This window comes from Tympanuchus pallidicinctus, unplaced genomic scaffold (assembly GCF_026119805.1).
Source record: "Tympanuchus pallidicinctus isolate F22 unplaced genomic scaffold, pur_lepc_1.0 scaffold3, whole genome shotgun sequence".
NCBI lineage: Eukaryota > Metazoa > Chordata > Aves > Galliformes > Phasianidae > Tympanuchus > Tympanuchus pallidicinctus.
In genome coordinates, this window is record NW_026294747.1 from 78601912 (window position 1) to 78620698 (window position 18787).

The 18787-nt window shown below is 38.5% G+C and overlaps 1 protein-coding gene across 1 annotated transcript in view; it reads left to right on the forward strand.

Annotated features, from left to right (window-relative positions):
• Positions 1–18787, forward strand: part of CUBN (cubilin) — a 132036-nt gene that overhangs the window by 55064 nt on the left and 58185 nt on the right. The window contains exons 29-32 of the mRNA XM_052696991.1: positions 6317–6498; positions 10491–10665; positions 12366–12547; positions 18077–18233. Of these exons, the coding sequence (XP_052552951.1) occupies positions 6317–6498; positions 10491–10665; positions 12366–12547; positions 18077–18233 (696 nt within the window). The remainder of the gene's footprint in view (positions 1–6316; positions 6499–10490; positions 10666–12365; positions 12548–18076; positions 18234–18787) is intronic.

The window sequence follows — 18787 nt, forward strand, 5'->3', positions numbered from 1 at the left end:
AACTGAAACATTTGCATCTTTTCAGTTGCTGTCTTGGGCTGCTGAAGGAAACCTAGTCTGTAGGCTTTCTCAAAGAGAGAATTTATCTTGTGGGAAAGCTGTTGTTTATGCTTTAAAGAGTCTTGTATCATTTTAACTTGCATGCAAAGTTATAGTGCAAATAAATAAATTTAAAAGTGTTTTTGGTTGTGTAATAACACTGTTCATCTAAATGCCTTTCAGTGATTAAGCTGCACTTACCAGAGAAAAGTTTGAATCTGCTAGGTGCTCATTCTTCTTCTGCTGTTTGTCCGGAAGCTTAATACAGGCAAATATATTTGAGGACACATATTGGCCCTCTGTGTAAGAACAAACTCTTGGTAACAATTTGGATGTAGCAAAGATGGCATACCAGTTGAATTGCTTTCCTTAAAAAAGTTCAGGAGGCCAAAAGGGCAGAGGTCTATGAGTGCAAAATTACACCAGTGACAACTGTCACTATCTGAGAAGACACATATTTTCTAGACCCGTCACTTACCTTATTAAGCAATGTATGTGTAGGAGGGCTGCTTTATATATATGTGTTTCATCGGAAGCTTGCTTATTAGTCTGCTTCATTGTTAGTAAAACTTACAAATTTAATTGGCTCTTCTCAGTATAGTCAGAATTTGTGTTTGCTATTCTGTTTTCTGTGGCACATTAATTCCCCCTCTAAAAAAGAAGCAAAGCACACTGCTGAGAGATGAATAATGTAGCTCCAAAGTATTGCTTTCTTCCTCTTGCCATCATCTTCTTTCAGTTGGATTTCCCTTGGGAGCCATGACTGATAGACAGGGTATGGAAAAATCCTCATTTGGTTCATGAGGAGAGCAGTTTTTGTTACACTGGGCCCATATTTTTGGAAGATGAAAACTATTAAAAAGAATGCAATAATTAAAGACTTTTTTTTAGTATATAGGGAGGCAAATTGTGAAATAGTTTGTAAGCTCTTCAGGGAAGCGCAACCGAAACAAATATTAGATTAAGATGCAGAAACCAGACATCCATTAGGATTGCTGGAGAGAATATTGCATTGCCGGTGGAGCTGATGCCCAGATTTCCTAAGCCTGAATTCTCACTCTATTTTTGATTCCTTATGCAGCCTTGGAAAATCAACAGTAGTTCACTTTTCAGGAATGGCTATTCCTTTTCAGTGTCTTTTTGTATCACTTCAGATCTGAGATTCAAGGGGTCTGATTTTATCACGACTTGAACAATTTTTTTGAATTATAGGTGTGCTGTGTTCAGCTGGCTTTTTGTATCACAGTCTGGCTATTAAAAACATTGACATATTCTCTATAAGACATTGTGAGGAATGAATTTTTATTTCTTGAGCAAGCTGACCCCTCTCCCTCTGGCTAATATATAATAATAAAAGCCATTCTTTTTTATAAATGCACGTTGCTAAAGTGTTCCATCAATGTCTGAAAGTTAGAAAATGGACTTCTTTTTGGAACATTGAACACTGGCGGCTGCTACAGAAACTGTGGCCATTCAGCATCTTGGGAGATTCCAAGCTTGTGTTTAAGTGTCTAAAAGTGTCTTTTAAGTCTCCAGGTCTCCAGAATTTTTCTTTATCCAATATCTTAGTGGTCTCAGATTGGGACATGTAGAAGAAAATATCAGAACTCAGGAGACTGATTTAAAAAGTTAAAAAATACTAGTGGAAAACTATATAGGTAATTAACAAATTAGAAAGGAGAAAACAAACCAAAACTTTTTCTCACTTGAATTTTTACTTGCTAGCATAAACCTCCCCAAAAAACATTATCCTAGCTGCTCCACTGGATAATATTCTATAAAATAAATCTGCTCAAGAGAGCAAAAGGTTTCATAATCAAGTCCAAGTTATACTTCATACAAATATTAGAGTAGAGCAGACATGTTCATACTAAATGCTCCTTGCAGCTAGAGTCAGTTAACATTTATTGAAGTATTCCAGTATGAGCACAGCAAATAGAACAATCCTGAAACCTTTCATTTCCCTAACTGACTTTAAAGAAACAGTGCCAGTTTACTTTAAGCTTTATGGGAGGGACTGTTCTAGAGTGTGGCTAAAATGTAGCTATGAATAAATCAGAAAACCTTGTGAATAATAGAGGTTTCCACAGATTACTACTTCTGTATTCAGCTATAATTATTTATGAGAATTGGGATTCTTCTTTGGTTAATGAACACCATCTGCTAACCGAACAGGCAGTAATACAGAGAGCCATCTATAAATTACCTCTTGCACAATGTTCAACGACTGCTAAGATTTTAGCCAGAGGAAAGCAAAACCAGCAAATACATGTTTCCTGAGCTTTCTGTTTGTTGCCTGATGTCCTAGCAACTAACTACCAGGTTAGGTAGCTATTTTAAGCATTTTTCAAGCGAATTCCAAGACCTTTACACTGCTAAAACATTCCCCCCACACACTTTTTTAAAGTTTAACTGCAAGGCAGAATTTTCCAAAATGACTGCAAGGAAAGCTGCACAAACTGAGCATATGCCGTATGCAGTTCAGCTGCAAGAAAATTTTCCACAGTGCAGCTGTCCATATAGCTGTCCAGACACAGCAAGATCATGCAATTCTGTGCTGTGAAAAAACTTTTAAGTATGTTTCACTGCGATCTGAAGTTATGAGGCAATTTAGAGGTTCTGCCTTCTCATTTTTGTTTATTGCTAAGCACTAAATTGTTTATTCCTTTGTTGCCATATACAGCAAAAGCTCCCTTTATTTGCATAAAAGCAAAATGTAATCGGACGTTTGCAGGCAGATATAAATAGTGGGAGAAGGTTTGTGGTCGTTCACTGGTGATGCCAGTGATGGAATGAGCTCTTAAACGCATAATCCTGGAATATATGCATTTGTATTTATATACATGTGTAAATGTTTGTGCATATGCTTATCGTCACGCATATCTATTTGACCTGAACACCATGCGAATTAATATAATTTGATATCTTATCTGATAATTTGAGCTGTCAGCCAAGTAAGATTTCAGAGCATAAAATAAGCATCTCAAGGCAGGGAATACACAAATATGTACTGCTAGTTTATATTTCCATAGTTGCTTGTATCTTTGATCAAGTCAAAGAAGGAGATAATGCTATGAGAACTTTGCGGCCAATGAAAATTGAAAGAGACTGAATAAGGCAGGTAGCAAATTTCAAATATATATATTTTTTTAAATATCAATTCCTGACGTATTTCTGTATTTTGTTAAAATCAATGAGCATCTATGTTTCCAAAAGAAGCACAAGAGAACAGATTTTTATCTATGTAAGAGCAGAAACATGATGTATAGGCTTTTTGCCACCTGGCCAGAGAATTCTGGCATCACATTTTTGCTCTGGTGCAGAGGTTTCTGCTGTCCATATGCAGGTCAGTCAGAATAGCTTAGGTGTGAAGTTCAGATGTTTGCAAAGAGTAATGAGTCCTTTTTTCAGGTGTTATTCAACAAATAGTTGGGCATAAGCTCAAGCAATTTCTGATTTGTTTGCAAACAATAAGGTTGGCAACATGAGTTCTGCATGTTCATTATAAGAAATGACTCAACTGACCTCCACTTTCCTGGAGCACTTAAAAAGAAAACCTTTTCTGGGAATGCTAGTAGTTGGAAGAAAAGAAATGGCACATTGACAACAGTTTGACATTTTTATTCATGTGCTTCACTTGCTTCGTCCATAGAATATCGATTGAATTCAGAGCAAGTATAAACCCCTCTGGAGAGGGAGCATGACTAATCTGAATGCTACCTGCAAGGCTGCAGAAAAAGAACGGTCTGTGCCTTAAGCAGCAGCACACAAGTTTTCCACTCCTCTGAGACATTCTAGACTTAAATAAAAAACATGTCTTTGTGGCTATCAGGAAACTCTTAGTAGGAGAAGCTGAGTCATAACTGCCTGTTTAGTTCTAAAACATTCCCAGCTTTTTCAGGCTGATAAATAGCAACTGGCTTTGTTCTTGCTCGTTGAAAGTCCCCTCCTGCCCATCCCCACCCCGGGCAGCCCAGCCATGCAGCCTGCTTGCTGGGAAACCCTTCTGCTTCCCAGAGTGGATGGCGGCCTGCTCAGTGCTTCACGGTTTGCTCCTGCTGCTGAGGGAGGAGAATAGCTCATGCTGCAATTGTAGGACTCTCGCCGTACCCTTTTTTCCCCCAGTTGTAAAAGAAAACAACCAGTCAATTACAAAGCATCGTGTGCAGCAAGATGAGCAAAAAAGCTATCCTATAGGGTCACCTTCAGCCATGTACAGGCCTGTGGATAGCCATTGCTTAATTGCTGATGTTTAAAAGGAAATTTTCCTATTTGTGCTGGGTCTATGTTATGCAGCTGACATGCCTGAAAACATCTTCCACATACCTGTGGTTAGTTAGGTGGCCCTTTTGTTTAAAGCAGCCTCCTAATGTGTTCCTCTCTTTCGGAAGTGCTGCTCTTTCCTCTCATAGATTGTATTTTGCAGTCCTAGAAAGCATCAGAGCCAAACCTGAGTTTTTAGTGAGGAGCTGGAAGACTCCCATGCTAGAGGTGGTGGCAAATGCTGCCAGGGCCACCCTCTAACAACTGTGGTTTTATCACAGGAAGTGCTGAGAAACATATTTGTATTTAATTCAAGACCTTCATTTATAGCTTCCTGAAGGGAAGGGGAAAAAAATTAAAGAAAAAAAAAAAAAAAGGTGTTAAGGAGAGCAATCAGGACAATCAGAAAACTTTGTTCAAGTAGCAAAAACCTTGTTCAAGTAGCAAATTATTTATAGACTTCGTAGAGATTAGAGGAGTCTTAAAATTCTCTGTGGCTTAATTGATCTTGATCAGAGGGATATTTTATTGGCTTTATGTTATAAAATGTCTCCTCTAACTAAAAGCTCTGGTACAGATACTATCTATCACTTCTTACATTCCACAATATTTGCTTCTGGGAATATGCAGCTCATGGTTTGTTACTTGGTTTTAGTAAATATTCTGGAGCTTTTTTGCTGTGTGACAGAAACTTCCCTCTGGAAATGAAGCCAAAGAGATTGATGGAATGTGGGCTTTTCTTACAAAGCTCAAGTGACTGTAAAATCTATGTTAGTAAAAGATTAGTGCCTAAATGAAGCACCTGGGGGCTTATGATGTGAAGATGAACAAAACACTGCTACAAGGCAGAGTGACATACGATAAAATCAGACCAAATGCAAAATTACTTTCTGCATTTCATGAGTACACAGACACTCTATTGGCTTTTTTAAAAATGGTGTTTCATGATGAATGTTGCTGCCTTAAATTTGCCCTGAAACTGGAAAGGGCTGTTGTACCTTTCCATCCCACAGCCTCCCTCAGCTGGAGACTGGGTCAGTGAGAACATCTTCCCAGGAAACCAAACGAAAGGAGCCAAGTGCAACCATTTATATTTATATAAAGCAATAATAAAACTGCAGCTTCAGATGTTCAACTACTTTATGCTGTCAAATCAGGGTCTGCATTTGGTTTGTTTTATTTTTGCATATATGTACGTATATTCTTATTTTAATCTATCTGATAACATGCAATAATTTAATCACCCAAGTGGCTGGAGGGTGGGATTGGTACAATAATTTCCTATCTTAAAAAAAAAAATAAAATAAAATAACCAAAAAAACTCACCGTAATTTTTCAAGTATGGCGTGTCTTTACAATTGCATGGTTACAATTCAGTAAAAAATAACTTTAAACCCACCAGAAGTCAGAAAGACAATTCTGGCAATTCACTGTGACTTGCCAGCTTGTAATCGTGCTCAGTAGGCTAAGGGAAATTGCATTGTCTTTAATTTTATTAATTCGAAAGCAGTGGAAAATGGCATTTTTGCAACAATAGAATAGAAAGCCCTCCGCATGATAACTTAATTGGTGTATTAGTTGAGGTCAGTAACAGCTAGAGGTGAAACTAGTTCAGCTTTTTAGAACCAATGAAACAATGCTAGAGGTTGATACAAAAAAAAAAGAAAAAAAAAAAAGAAAAAAAAAGTTTTTTTTTTGTTTTTTTTTTTTTATTTCGTTTTTTTTTTTTTTTTTTAAATCTATGTCTCTGTTCAGCTGTCAAAGAAAATACTTAGGTGAGAAGAATGGCAAAACAGGGTGAAGTGCTTACTATACAGGATCTGCTAGCAGGCCCAGCGTGCAGTTCCTCAGTTTTTCCTTTCCAATAGACCTCAGTTCCTCTGACAGAGAGGGTCATCCAACCCGGTGCACACCCTCACGCAGGAAATTGGTGCTAATGTCTGTCCTCATTATGGAGCTGTCAGTGACATTTTCCAGAGCCCCTCACTGACAGGTTGCTTTGCTGTGTTATCAGGTTGTGGAGGAGAACTCTCTGGCCCTTCTGGTTCCTTTCACAGTCCTGGCTACCCCAACAGATATCCAAGCAACAGAGAATGCATCTGGTACATTCACACAACGCCTGGTAGCAGCATCCAACTCACCATTGAGGAATTTGACGTTGAATATCACCCAAACTGCGACTATGATGTTTTGGAGGTAAGAGTATTAGATTTAGTTCTCAAAAATACACAGGTAATGTACTTTTCTTTCTGGAGCAGATCACTCCAAGGACTGCAGGAACAGAAGAAACAGTCTGATGCAGTTTCTCCTTTCTGCTATGGTTAGAGTCCGCAGATATTGTCACAGAAGCTTGTTTTAAAGTGTTTTCTGAAATATTTTATGGAAATAGAAGCCATCATATTGGACATAATGAAAGAGTTAAAAAAAAAAATTAAAGGCTTCTATTGAAAATACATACAGAGAAAAATGACCACTGATCAGGTTTTTGAAAGCTTTAAGTATATGCTGCCACAGCAAGAGGTAACACTGAGCAGAAAATGAGGGAAACCTGTCAACCTACTGCACTTACAGGTCTTTAGTAGTTGCTTTTGTCTTCTCATTAAGCATAAAGAGCCATCAAGTACTACTGTAAGTCTTGATTCTCTGTCAAAGCTGGGCTCTCTCTTTGCTGGCAGTTATATCTGAGCAGGGATCAGTTTTATTCCCAGAAAATCTGTGTCATGAGGGTGACCGACCACATGAAAACAGCTTTCTGTTGCTCATAACTCTGGAATGCTGACTGTTAACAATAAATGGAGCTAACAGGGCAGAAGCAAATGGTAAGAACAGATTAAAACCATGGGCTTTATGACAATGTCCCACATCCCTTTTCTACGCCATCCAGCTTTACTGGATCAGGTGCTCTGATCTGATAAAACATTTTTATTTTTTATCTGTTTGCAGCTGAGATATCCTGTGACTTTTTGTGAGCCACACCCTGGATTTCATTCTTTCCATCAATCCTCCTTTTCCTTTTTTTTTCTTCGTGTGGTAACTACTGATTTTCTATTTTGTAGCCAACAGTAACATTTTATTGTTTTTTGTCATGGAAACGCACTAGCTTGTTTTTGTTCCAGTCCTTTTGAAAGCATCTGATTAATTAAACCAGCATAAAGGAGAAAAGAAATATACTCCTAGCTCTAATGAATTGGACTTTGACTAGTGCTTTTTATTTTGAAACTGTGCAGAAAACTGTTGCTGAACAGCTAACAGTGTAAAGGAAACACACAAAACCCATTCATTATTCTTGCCCATTCTTAATTCTTTTAGCCACCCAGCAGAAGTCGGCAGGGTTTATGTCAGAGCTGGGTTTGGTCTCCTTGCCCATGGTGTGCAGATGGCCCCAGGGAGCACCATGTGAGAGGCCAGTCCATGCTACAGATTAGATGCTTATAGAAACTCTTGCTGTTTCCTTGGCCACATAGCTTCTCCAGGCAGGTTTAGATGATTAAGAACATGTGTTCCTGCTAAGTCCCATGCTGTGGCTCTGACTCAGAGAGATATACCACGAACACATTTTAAAATTCACATTTTGTGCAGACTTCTGACAAATGCAATTGTCATTGGGCCTTACAAGCAGCCAAGCGGTGACATTTTACTGAAAAGACTGAGGTTCCAGTGGACAAACATGCTTCTTCCCTAGACTATGACTGCTTCCTTACCGAGTCTTAATCTGAGCTGTGATTTCATCCATTCTGACTTCTGAATGCTTTGAGAAGATTGATTAGACAGAGGGACCATTATGCACTCAACCATGTAGACTCCCTGCAGAAAGCAAAAAACTGCTAGTCTTAGACAAAATTAATATATTTAAGCTATTAAGCCTGTGTAATCAGCCACTGAAACAAGATACAATCTTCTGAACATCTAAGAGACTGTGACAGAATTCATTCTTTGTTTCTTCTGGGGGCTGAAGCTTCAGCTTCTGAAATGCCACATTACCCTGATGTCACTCCATGCTTTTTCCTTTAATATTTCTTTGTACCTCTAATGGCAGAGCAGCATCAGGCAGTGCGAGCAGCTGGTGTGCACAATATCCATGAAATTATGTAGCAGTGCGCTACCCTTAGCCCTGAAGGTGATGGAGCTAGTTCAGCTATTTGTAAGATTTACTCAGATGTTTAACTTGGACAGAACACAAACAACTTCTGAGGTTAGAAAGTGTCTGGCAGGGCTTGTTCAAATACTGAGTTTGCTCTCGTCTAGAAGTGATCAGGGGCAAAAAGGCCTTACAGAAGACTGATTCTTTTGGCACTGTCACTTTTTGATAGAGATTAATGGATTGCTTTTTTCAACCTTATTCATGTTTATGAGACTAAGAAAATACTGGATCAGGCTTGGGTTGTTACTGCTGGGAAAATCTTGATGGGATCTGTTGACCAACCTTTCTATTTCCCAGTTTTGTTGTTAGAACTTGCCATTCTGTAGTTCAGAGTTTGAATTTATTATGTAATATCTTCAGATAGAACCAGAATAGTTTTTCTATCTGTTGTTGTTCTATCTATAGCTAGTTCAGTTGTGGAAAGATAATGGCACACTCTTGTTTGATGTCTCCAACAGTTTTGACATTTAAGGCTACTGTCAAGCTGTCTTTTGCAGCTGCTGTCTCATGAGAAACATTTCCATGGAAGGTGGAGACTGTAGTATCAGACAGTGTTTCATTAACATACATGAAGCCATTGGGTACCAAGGTAGCATCTGTTTTTTGAAATTGTGCTGAGCGTGTGTATTGTCTGTGGCTGTAAGAGGGAAGACTGAGGTAGATGAGCCAGTTCCACCAGTTAAAAATGGGCTCAAACTAAGATCCTCCCACATCTCTTTTGAAAAACAAAAAACAGGATTAGCAAGGCTCCAAGACTGCCATTTAATTCACTTGAATTGCAATAAATTTCATTATAAAGTGCACAATACCGATGACGATGTAGTGATGGTTTTCTAGTTCATAACTGCCTGAGGTATGCTTTACCAAATAAGAAATTCCAGCTCTTGAATGTCATTTTTTTTTTCTTTTTTTCTTTTTTTTTTTTTTTTTTTAACTGTGGCAAATATGTATGGTATGTAGTTCACTATGAAAGCAATACTTTCTACTTATTTCCGTGGGTACTACAATAGCTAGAAACAGCATAATAACACTACTTGATAAAGCAAATTCTCTGCATAAAGTAGTTTTTCAGTATAGCTACCACTATCAGCTGATTCACATGGATGAGCAGATCAAGATGTTCTTCATTTCATGATGGCCACCTGGAACATGGTTTGTCTCCCACTTCACGGTTGCCACTGCTGAAATGCACCATTCACTACCTCACTGTGCTGACATCCACTGTTTGTTCTCCATAAATATTCAGGAAACACCAGTGAATGTCCACTGGTGCCACTGTTTTCCATATGGAGGAATTCAGTTCCACATCTTTGCTCCATATGCACATCCACGTCAGACACCATTCTGTCAGACTGCCTCTCTGCTGCCACCAGTCAGATAGCAACAAAATATAACAGAATATTGGTGAGAAGGTTTCAATCTGTACTGCCATACCACCAACATCTGCCTCAGACTCTGTGGGCCAGCATAATCAAAAAAAAGGTGTCACTTTTTGGAGCAGCCCTGTATATATCCTTGTTTCCATAGAGGATTATTATATTGTAGTTTACAGGACCAAAATTTTGTGTTTTAGATTCTGATTCTGCTGTTGAAATTACTAAAATTGCAACTTTTTGTTTGAATAGAAAGTGATAAAATCTAGCCCCGATTAAAATAAAATAAATCAGTCTTACCTGTGCAAAATATCAGCATAAATTCCTGCAAAGATATATAGTTTGTTTTCACAAGCGCACAAAAATGTTTTTTTATGTTTCCACAGAAACAAGGTAATAACTGTAGAGGGATCAGTGAAGAAGAATGTAGCAAAGTCCCCAAAGCAGAAAGTTCTTATTTAATACAAGGCTGTTTTGAACTCTCATTCTGTTTTGGATGGTGCATATACAAAATAAACTTGCACAGAAAGTAACCTTATTATCCACTTTGCTTTTAAAATGTGGAATCACTTTCAGTATTACAAGAGATTCTTATTCTCCAAAACATTTCTCTCTTTTCTATGTGGCAGATGGGTTCTTTTAAAAATATTACCAGTGTTTTCTTCCATTTCTAGGTCTTTGGTGGCCCTGATTTCCTCTCTCCCAGACTAGCCCAGCTGTGTATTTCAAGATCAGCACAGAACCCCCTCCTGGTCTCTACCACTGGTAATTCAGCTGTTGTCCGTTTTAAGACAGATGAAGCAGTGACTGGGAAAGGTTTCAATGCTTCCTGGCAAGAAAATCCACATGGTGAGTGTACTGATTAGTTCTATGAGAAATTCAGGAAGTCAGAATTGAGGATTAGCCATGCAAGCATGTAGATAACCAGTATAAGATTAAGAGCTAAGGGTGAATTTGGGTGTTACTGGATGCAGTAACACTAAGAGAGACTGAAAAACACCCAGAGGGGAAAAAGAGAGAAAGAAAACAATTAGCTCAAATTCATAGGCCCACCTATATATTTATACAGGCTACCTTGTTGGGGTTTTTTCTCTAAAAAATTAATCAGGGCATTTTTGTAATCATAAAGGAACTTTATGGTAGTAAAATACTCTTCTGCCCTTCTCTACCCACCTCACACGAATTATTAGTCCTGTATTAGCCAAATAATGCTTTTGTTTTTAAATCATAAAATGCAAAAGATCTGAAAACATGGCTTTACTTGAAGAACTTGGTGACCTCCACAAATATTTGGCATGATTACTAAATACTTGAACTCCGTAAGGTTCATTCATCCCACATGTGATTATTTGTTCAAAGCCTTACTGGTAATAAGTAAAAGAAGAGACATGCTTAAAAGATCCAACCACATGTTTCTATATGGGAGTTCTCATGAAAAGGCCAATTATTGGTAACTAATTGCAGTGAAGAATGAAGGGAAGCAGATTTTAATTCTGGCAGTTTTGCTTGATTAAGCACACTGATTCATTCATTTGTCAAGGTTTATATTTTTCCATTCTCACAAGTTTTGTGAAAAAAACACAAGATTTTTAAAAAAAATGATCAGTTTGCAATACTTCTCTGAATTAATCCCCTTCCAAGATCTGGTGGCTTATTTTTTATTCTTAGATCCCCTGAGGCTTTCTTATCACTTTATAGCATTTTGCCTGTTGTGCTTTCAGCCTCCCTATAGCCTCTGAATACCTTCTCTTCAGAATGCAGTAATGCTATAGTATTTATTCTTTCAGCAGGTTGTCTCTGTCTCCAGCAGAGACAGCATGTCTTTCTCTCACCCTCCTCCATCCCTCTACAAACTATGAAAATCCATGTGTTTTTTCCCACTGAAAGCCATGGCAGTTCTATCACAGGATCCGTTATTATTTTTGCTCAGATATTCACGAGCACTGGATCAGTTATGGACAGAAATATCCAGATGTTGGCTGGAGTGCTTAGGGAGTCCTCAGCTGTATGGATAGAGAAGTAGGAACTTGAAAGCTTGCAAATGTTTTACTGCTCATGGGGAAAGGGGAACTCCTAGGTTTCTTGATATATTCAGAAATATTTTTTTTGTTCTCAGCTAGGCCAAGTCATTGCTTTCTCAGTATGTAAGGTTATTATACTTTCTCAGTATGAGGCTATTGTGATTCATGTGTAAAAGGTCTGTGGCATTCACATGAGTGGTATTTTTAATTGCTTTTTTAATATTTAGGGTAGAGGAATACCAGCATTAACTTCAGACTCAAAGACATCTACTACCCAGCGTAGGGCTGGAAAGGAACATTGTTTTTGCATATTCATCAACAATGAAAGGTTATACTTTCCTAGCAATAATTTCCCATTGATTTTCATTGCAGACAGGGCCATGTGTCAGTTGGAACACTCATATTACATGAGTTCAATGCAGAAAATAAAATGATGGAAACGTTCTTCCCTCAGTTTAAAAATAGACATGTATTCTTACTTAGAGATAACAGAGCAGTTGTGATGAAAGCTGATGATATCTTTTTCAGGCTGTGGTGGTATTTTTCAAGCTACCAGTGGGGAAATCCATTCTCCAAACTATCCTGAGCCTTATAGTAACAACACAGACTGTTCTTGGCTTATCCAAGTTGACTCCAGCCACAGAGTCCTATTGAACTTCACAGATTTTGACCTCGAAGATCACCGTTCATGTAACTATGACAACGTTACTGTAAGTAACTATAGAAATTTCAAAAGTTTCCTTAATCAATCTGAAGAAATTCTTGCAGAAGAGGAAGCTTACTGTGCAATTTAGGCTACAGTTAATTTCAGGGTGTTAGTTGCATAGTCATGTTCTGTATTTATTCACAGACAAACTAAGGCTTAAATTTTAAGTTGAATAGTTATGATTTCCCTTTGCTTCACCAATGAAACAGTCTTTGCATTATTCCAGGTTTCCACTTGATCTGGAAAGGTCTTTTCTTGAAAGCAGTCATGCTGCATCCTAGCACCACATTTTTCTTTTAGATGGTGTGCTTTATGTAGTTTTAAAGGAATAGCCCTCTATATCGATACATGGCTGTTAAGACATCTTTTTCCATTTTAATTATAATGTAGTTTACCACAGCTTGCATCAAATGGACTGCCCACATATATACCAAATTGACCATACTCCATTGCAAAACTCAGGTGAGAGGGAGGCCTATATACAGACAGAAGTTGGGGCTTTGTATATGCCCAATGTATTCAGGTATGCATTAGCTGTCTGTTCAATTGCTTCATTGAGGACACTGCTCTCTTAGAAGCCTCATGTTGCTGTGGTTTTGTAAGCTTTTGTTGATATCACAGAAATTCAAGTTGCTGTTCAACCAATGCACAACAATGAAGAACTCTCCACGTCTCCACTTGGCCTCTTAGGAGCAGGGACATGAAATCCTGACCTTTGATGTCAGATTGCACTTCACTCAGTACAAAAGCATGTGTGATCAGCAGCCACCGGATAAAGCACAGTGGCTGTCGCCCAAAATCCAGCTTTCTTCTCCTTGATAAAATGTTATTCTGAGGGGATGAAGTTTGGCAGGGGCTGAGAATCTTTTGAAAACAGCATCAGTTTTAACAAGATTGCCTTGTAAACTTGTTTGTACTGAACCAGAAAAAAAAGAAATGTCTCCATTTTGCTGAGCAGAACTGGAGGTTTCATTTGGCCACAAAGCATTTTTTTAAAATTAAATTTTATTTTTTTTTCTGGTTCTGAAGCAAGGTGACTGTTGAAAGGGAAAGTCTGTTGGAAGAATATCATAGTCCTCTATGGTATCTCACAGAAGCAGCCCTGGTTGCCTGACAAAAACATCTGAAATGGTAGCACTGGTAAAAGTGGGGGAAAAAAATCCCATCCCAAACCAAACTAAAACAAAACAGAACTAAAAAGAAAATGTACACAAATTAAGAATTCTGAAAAGATCTGATATGCATTCTTCTTTTTTACACCTGATGCCAATGGATGTATGTACCTATCTAAACACACTGTATACTTACTGCCTTTGTAGGCTGGATGTGGGCACTTGGTTTCTACTCAGTGAAAAGCGCACACTCTTCAGCTAGCAGTAGAAAAGTGGCTTCACATGCAGCAGAATTTGTAGGCCATTGCAGCACACTGACTTTCTTTTACTGCTACAGTATCTGTTATTTGCTTTTGCTTTTTGTTTTGTTGGGAGAATGATGGAGGAAGATGCTGCCGATCAGCCTGTGCTGTGAAAACATGTCTGAAGCAGCAATATGAGCAGGGAGGGAGATGCATCTTTAATGCAGGCATCAATCACCACCTGCCAAGAGGAGGGTAGTTTGAAAATGGACGAGGAAGAAGGCTCATTTGAAACCAAGTGATAATGAAGGGCTCTGTAAAAGGTGGGAAATAACTCTTCAGCCCCAGTGCAGGGGAATCATAAGGGAAATGAAGGACTGGATGGGATTTCTTTGTATTCCTAGTAAGCCGGTGAGCTGAAAATCACTTTGTATTCCTCTTGTTACAAGGCACAATATGAGAGAGCAGAGATAGGATACAGAGAGTGACTAAAAATGCATGAGTAGATGTATGACTGTGAATGGTTTAGGAAGCACATTCCAAAAGAAGCATAACTGGAAAATATGGGCAGCTAAGGAAGCTGGTGGGCTGTTTTTCTCTCTCTAATATAGGAACAGTTACTGTGTATGAGTAACACAGTGGTTCCACCCTTTTATATTTCTGATTTTTTTTTCTTGTTGTCCTGAATATTTATTTATTGTTATGGGTTTTATTTGTTTGAAGTTCTCTTGGGGCTCACCTCCACCCTTAAGCATACCAATGCACTTTTCCTTCATCCATTCTAGACCCACTCGTTTTTCCTTGTGGTACAACACTAGATGTCATGTGTAGCCATAGTATTGTTTGTCTGTCTTTTGATGAGCTTCTTTCTCTGGGTTTTGTCCTTATTTATTTTTCTGAAATATTTCTACGATGTATCTTTTTCTGTGGGAAAGTCTAAGGTTTATTTTTTCTCTAAAATTTGCTATTGCACCATTATTGCATGAGCAAAGTGGGGGGAAGGCAAATGCTCAAGTCTGCTGCTTCTTGAACGTGCTGCATTTGCAAAAAGCCCAGTGCACTTTTCATTTCCTCTCAGTGATTTCATACCTGAATTGTATCACAAATCTGGATTCAGATGAATTAATTTTAAGCATAGAGCTGTAAACTGTAACTGCTCTGATCTCCCTCTGGAGCAAAGGGATGAACAGAGCAGTCTCAGCTACCAAAAACACATTCCTGTACTCCTGAATTTAGGTGTTTCCTGTTTCTGTGCCTAAATTCTGTATTTTATCCGTTCTTGGAAGAGATGAATAGCTCTTCATTTGTCAAATGTGTGTATATATATAGCTTTTACTTCTTCTGGTCTTGTATATAACTTGGTTGTGTTCTGCAAAAAGTATAAGCGCAAGGCACTGGACAGGGTTAGGAAAAATAGTTTATTGTTTTCAGTGCCTTATTAAATAAATGTTATTTTTCTTTCCTGTTTCAGTATAACAAGTAATATGCAGGAATGTGGAAAGCCTCTGGAAGCTAGAAAGGAGGTTGTAACTTCTTTTACTCTGTATGCTGACAGAGAGGATCTTCCAAGAGAGGGCAGTGATATGTGGCATTCCTATGGCTGAGTAGATAAAAATTATCATCATTTTGTCATGTGCTTTTGCAGGTTACATTTTAGCAAGCAGTTTGTTGTGTAAAGGGAAGAGAAAATTGCAGCTACCCACAATACAAAGGAAAAGTTAGCTTTTAAGTAACCAGAGAGGCATTCTTTGTATGTTTTCAAAATAACTTCAAGAAGTTGCAGATAGACTTTCCGGAACTGATGTGTGAATACTGTGGTTTCTGATTTAGATTCAAGACTGTAATCCCCCTACAAGCCAATAAATAGGAGTTTGGCAAAAATGTAGCAGTATGTGCAAATTATCCACATGCAAATGCTCCTGCTTAGTTTGTAGTTGCCACAACTCCTAAGAGCTGCTGCTGTATCTCACTAATGCTTGTGCTGAGCTGTTGCTGGAATCAGATTTGTAGCAAGCATAAAGGCCAGGAGCCTTCCCCGCCCCTAGGAAACACTACTATTCTTCAAGCACTCTGCCCAGAAACAGCTAATAGACTTGATTTAGAAAACGTTCCTCTAACTTCATGCTCTTTCTGTATTACCACAGAAAGACCTCTTTCTTTCAGAAAGCTCTTGGAATGAAGTATCTACTTAGTCTCTGACATTACTCATCCTTAATGTCCTTCCTAGTGAGGAAGTTTAACTACTGCAGTCTCATAATAGCTCATGTGTCAATGTTCAGATCTCATGCAGTGGCGCAGAACAACAAAACCAGCAGTTTGCATGAACTATAGTCGGGCTCTCTGTCTGCTCTCTATCAGTGCAATGCTTATTCTCAGCTCTGGCATTCAGATAAGAACTTATCAGCAGTGTCCGGGGAAAGAAAGTACCTTCATTCCTAAGGGTTATTTCCTTAGTCATTATTTTTTTGCATTCCATGGCTTAAGGTTTTTAGCAACAGGCAATCTGGTTTACATACAGAAGGTATGTACAGCAGAAGAATAAGTATTGCGAAGTATGTATTAAAGAGCTGACTATGGTGGGATGCCAAGAAAGGAGAAAAGGTTGAATGGATGGATATCATGGTTCTCTTTACAAGGTAATAATTTGTACAGACACTGCAGTACACTTAATACTCAGTCACAAGGTCTCACAAAGCTAACCAGTGTTATTTGCCTGAGGGCAAATGTTTAATTCATGGTACTGCCTGGCCAAGAAGGATATGCCAGTGGATTAAAGAGGAGTGTTGTCCTTTGTTCCTCAACTCTGAGGACTATTAGAGACAGGTCAGCTTTTCCTCAGCTACTGTTTTTGCACATTTGTTTCATTAATGTGCTCAGGGGTCCTCAAACAGGGGAGGTGTAAACATCGTGCCATACAGTCTAGTTGCAAATGTTTATTTTATCAGTGCTGCACTGAGCAGTCTTTATGGAATTTGAGGTACTTGCAAGCAAAAGAAGAGCACTAATGAAAAGTAGATTTCTTCTAACAGAATGACATTATTTTGACCTATGTGGAGGCTTATATGGCTTTTTAATATCCTAGCATCTTAGTGTCTTTCAGTACTCTTACTATCCTGTATTTTTTTCCATTTTGCTGTAGGAAGCTGAGTAATAGGTTATACTAAATGACATGCTTGCTGCTGTATAGGATATTAATGCTGAAACAGGAACTGAAGTCAACACTTGCTGCTGCCCAGTAGCTCGAAGGCTCTTCCTGATGTCTCTTGTGCTCACCACTGCTGAAACCAGGCACAAGGGCTGTGGGGGTGGCCCATAACTCTAAACACGTTTGCAGTGAATCATGTCTACAAAAAATTAATGGGACACTCTGAGATTGTGGCTGTTTTTCCCTGTTGTTTTTTCATTAAATATAATTTTGATGTTGCTTTAGCTAGAAACTTGTGAGTTTTAACTTCACTATCCTTTCCTTCTTATTTTGAAATAAAGAAGAAGAAAACAAAATTATCAGCTGTAAGGGCAAAAAAGAGAAGACATTGTGGCAAAATTAAAAGTGAAGTTTTAGAAAACCATCTTTGCTGTCTTTCTCTTTTTTAACTCTTCTTTGCCCTCTGCCTCAGTAGCGTCTTATGTGCATGAGTGTAATTGAACACAATAAAGCCATTATAAAACATAGTTATATGGACTCTGATAACTAATGCTGGGTACAAGTATCCAAAAGCCATAAACCCAGAGTCTACTTTCTTTGCACACAGTCGTTGCTCATACTGTTGCAGTAGTTGCATGTTAGAGTCAATTTGAATGCCTTTTCTGAGGCAAAATTTGGGATTAACTGAATGAAAGCTACATAGGAACTCATGTTAGACATTAAATGGAAAAAAAAGTGTATGGGATTATCTAGATTGTTAATGGAGGATAACCACCATACTGGATACACACAGACAGGTTACATGATGCGTTTTTGTTACAAAGATTACAGTAGCTTCAGGTGGAATACTTGAATTTTTTGGAAACAGCAATAGAATTAAGACAGGCAACGTGCAAGTGGTTTGCACTGTTCGTGCCAGGGCTGTGTCACGGTCAAAGTGCATCAAATGTAAAAGAGAGAGTGAAGTAAAGTGAAACAACTATTCTCAAAATGCCTATTGAAACCTAGTACTTAATTTAACCTTTTCATAACAGGTGTATGATGGTCCTAGCAGTGAAGCACAGCTTCTTAGAAAACTCTGTGGGACAGAACATCCTTCTCCTATCACATCCTCCAGGAATCAGATGTACGTCCGGCTGCGCTCTGATGGAACCTTGCAGCACAGGGGCTTCAGTGCTCGCTTTAGTGAAGGTAGTTTCTTCATTTGCATTAGCATGTATTTAACCAGCCACCAATCAGTTTGCATTACAGACAGTCTTTTAGCGCAGCTGTATACCTCTAACAGGATGGAATTTTTCCACATTATGGATTAAAATATTTAAAATCTAAGGATCATCTTAGATTCTTGGGGAAAAAAGAATTGCCTTTTATTGAGTAGGTAAAATTCAATTTTGTCTAGTACTGCTGATGACGTCCGTGAGTTCAGACTTGCAAAATCTAACAAACACCAGCTTCTCTCTTTCTGTGAAACCTTGTGAATTCTATCTCCTGCTGGATTTTTTAGGCAGCACAGCATGATGAATGGATCTTGGTCTTTGGTACCTCACTTTCCATTCTGCACTATAAACTTAGAACAGGGAGGGTTTGTGATGAGTCAGTATGCTTAGAAACTAGGCGTGATAGCATTCAGCACTCAGCCAAAGATGCAGTCAGCCACACTCTTGCATATGTGCAGCATTTCACACAAATGCCATTTTGTTGATGCAGCTCACAAGAGGATAATGCTAATGAAACATGATGCTGTC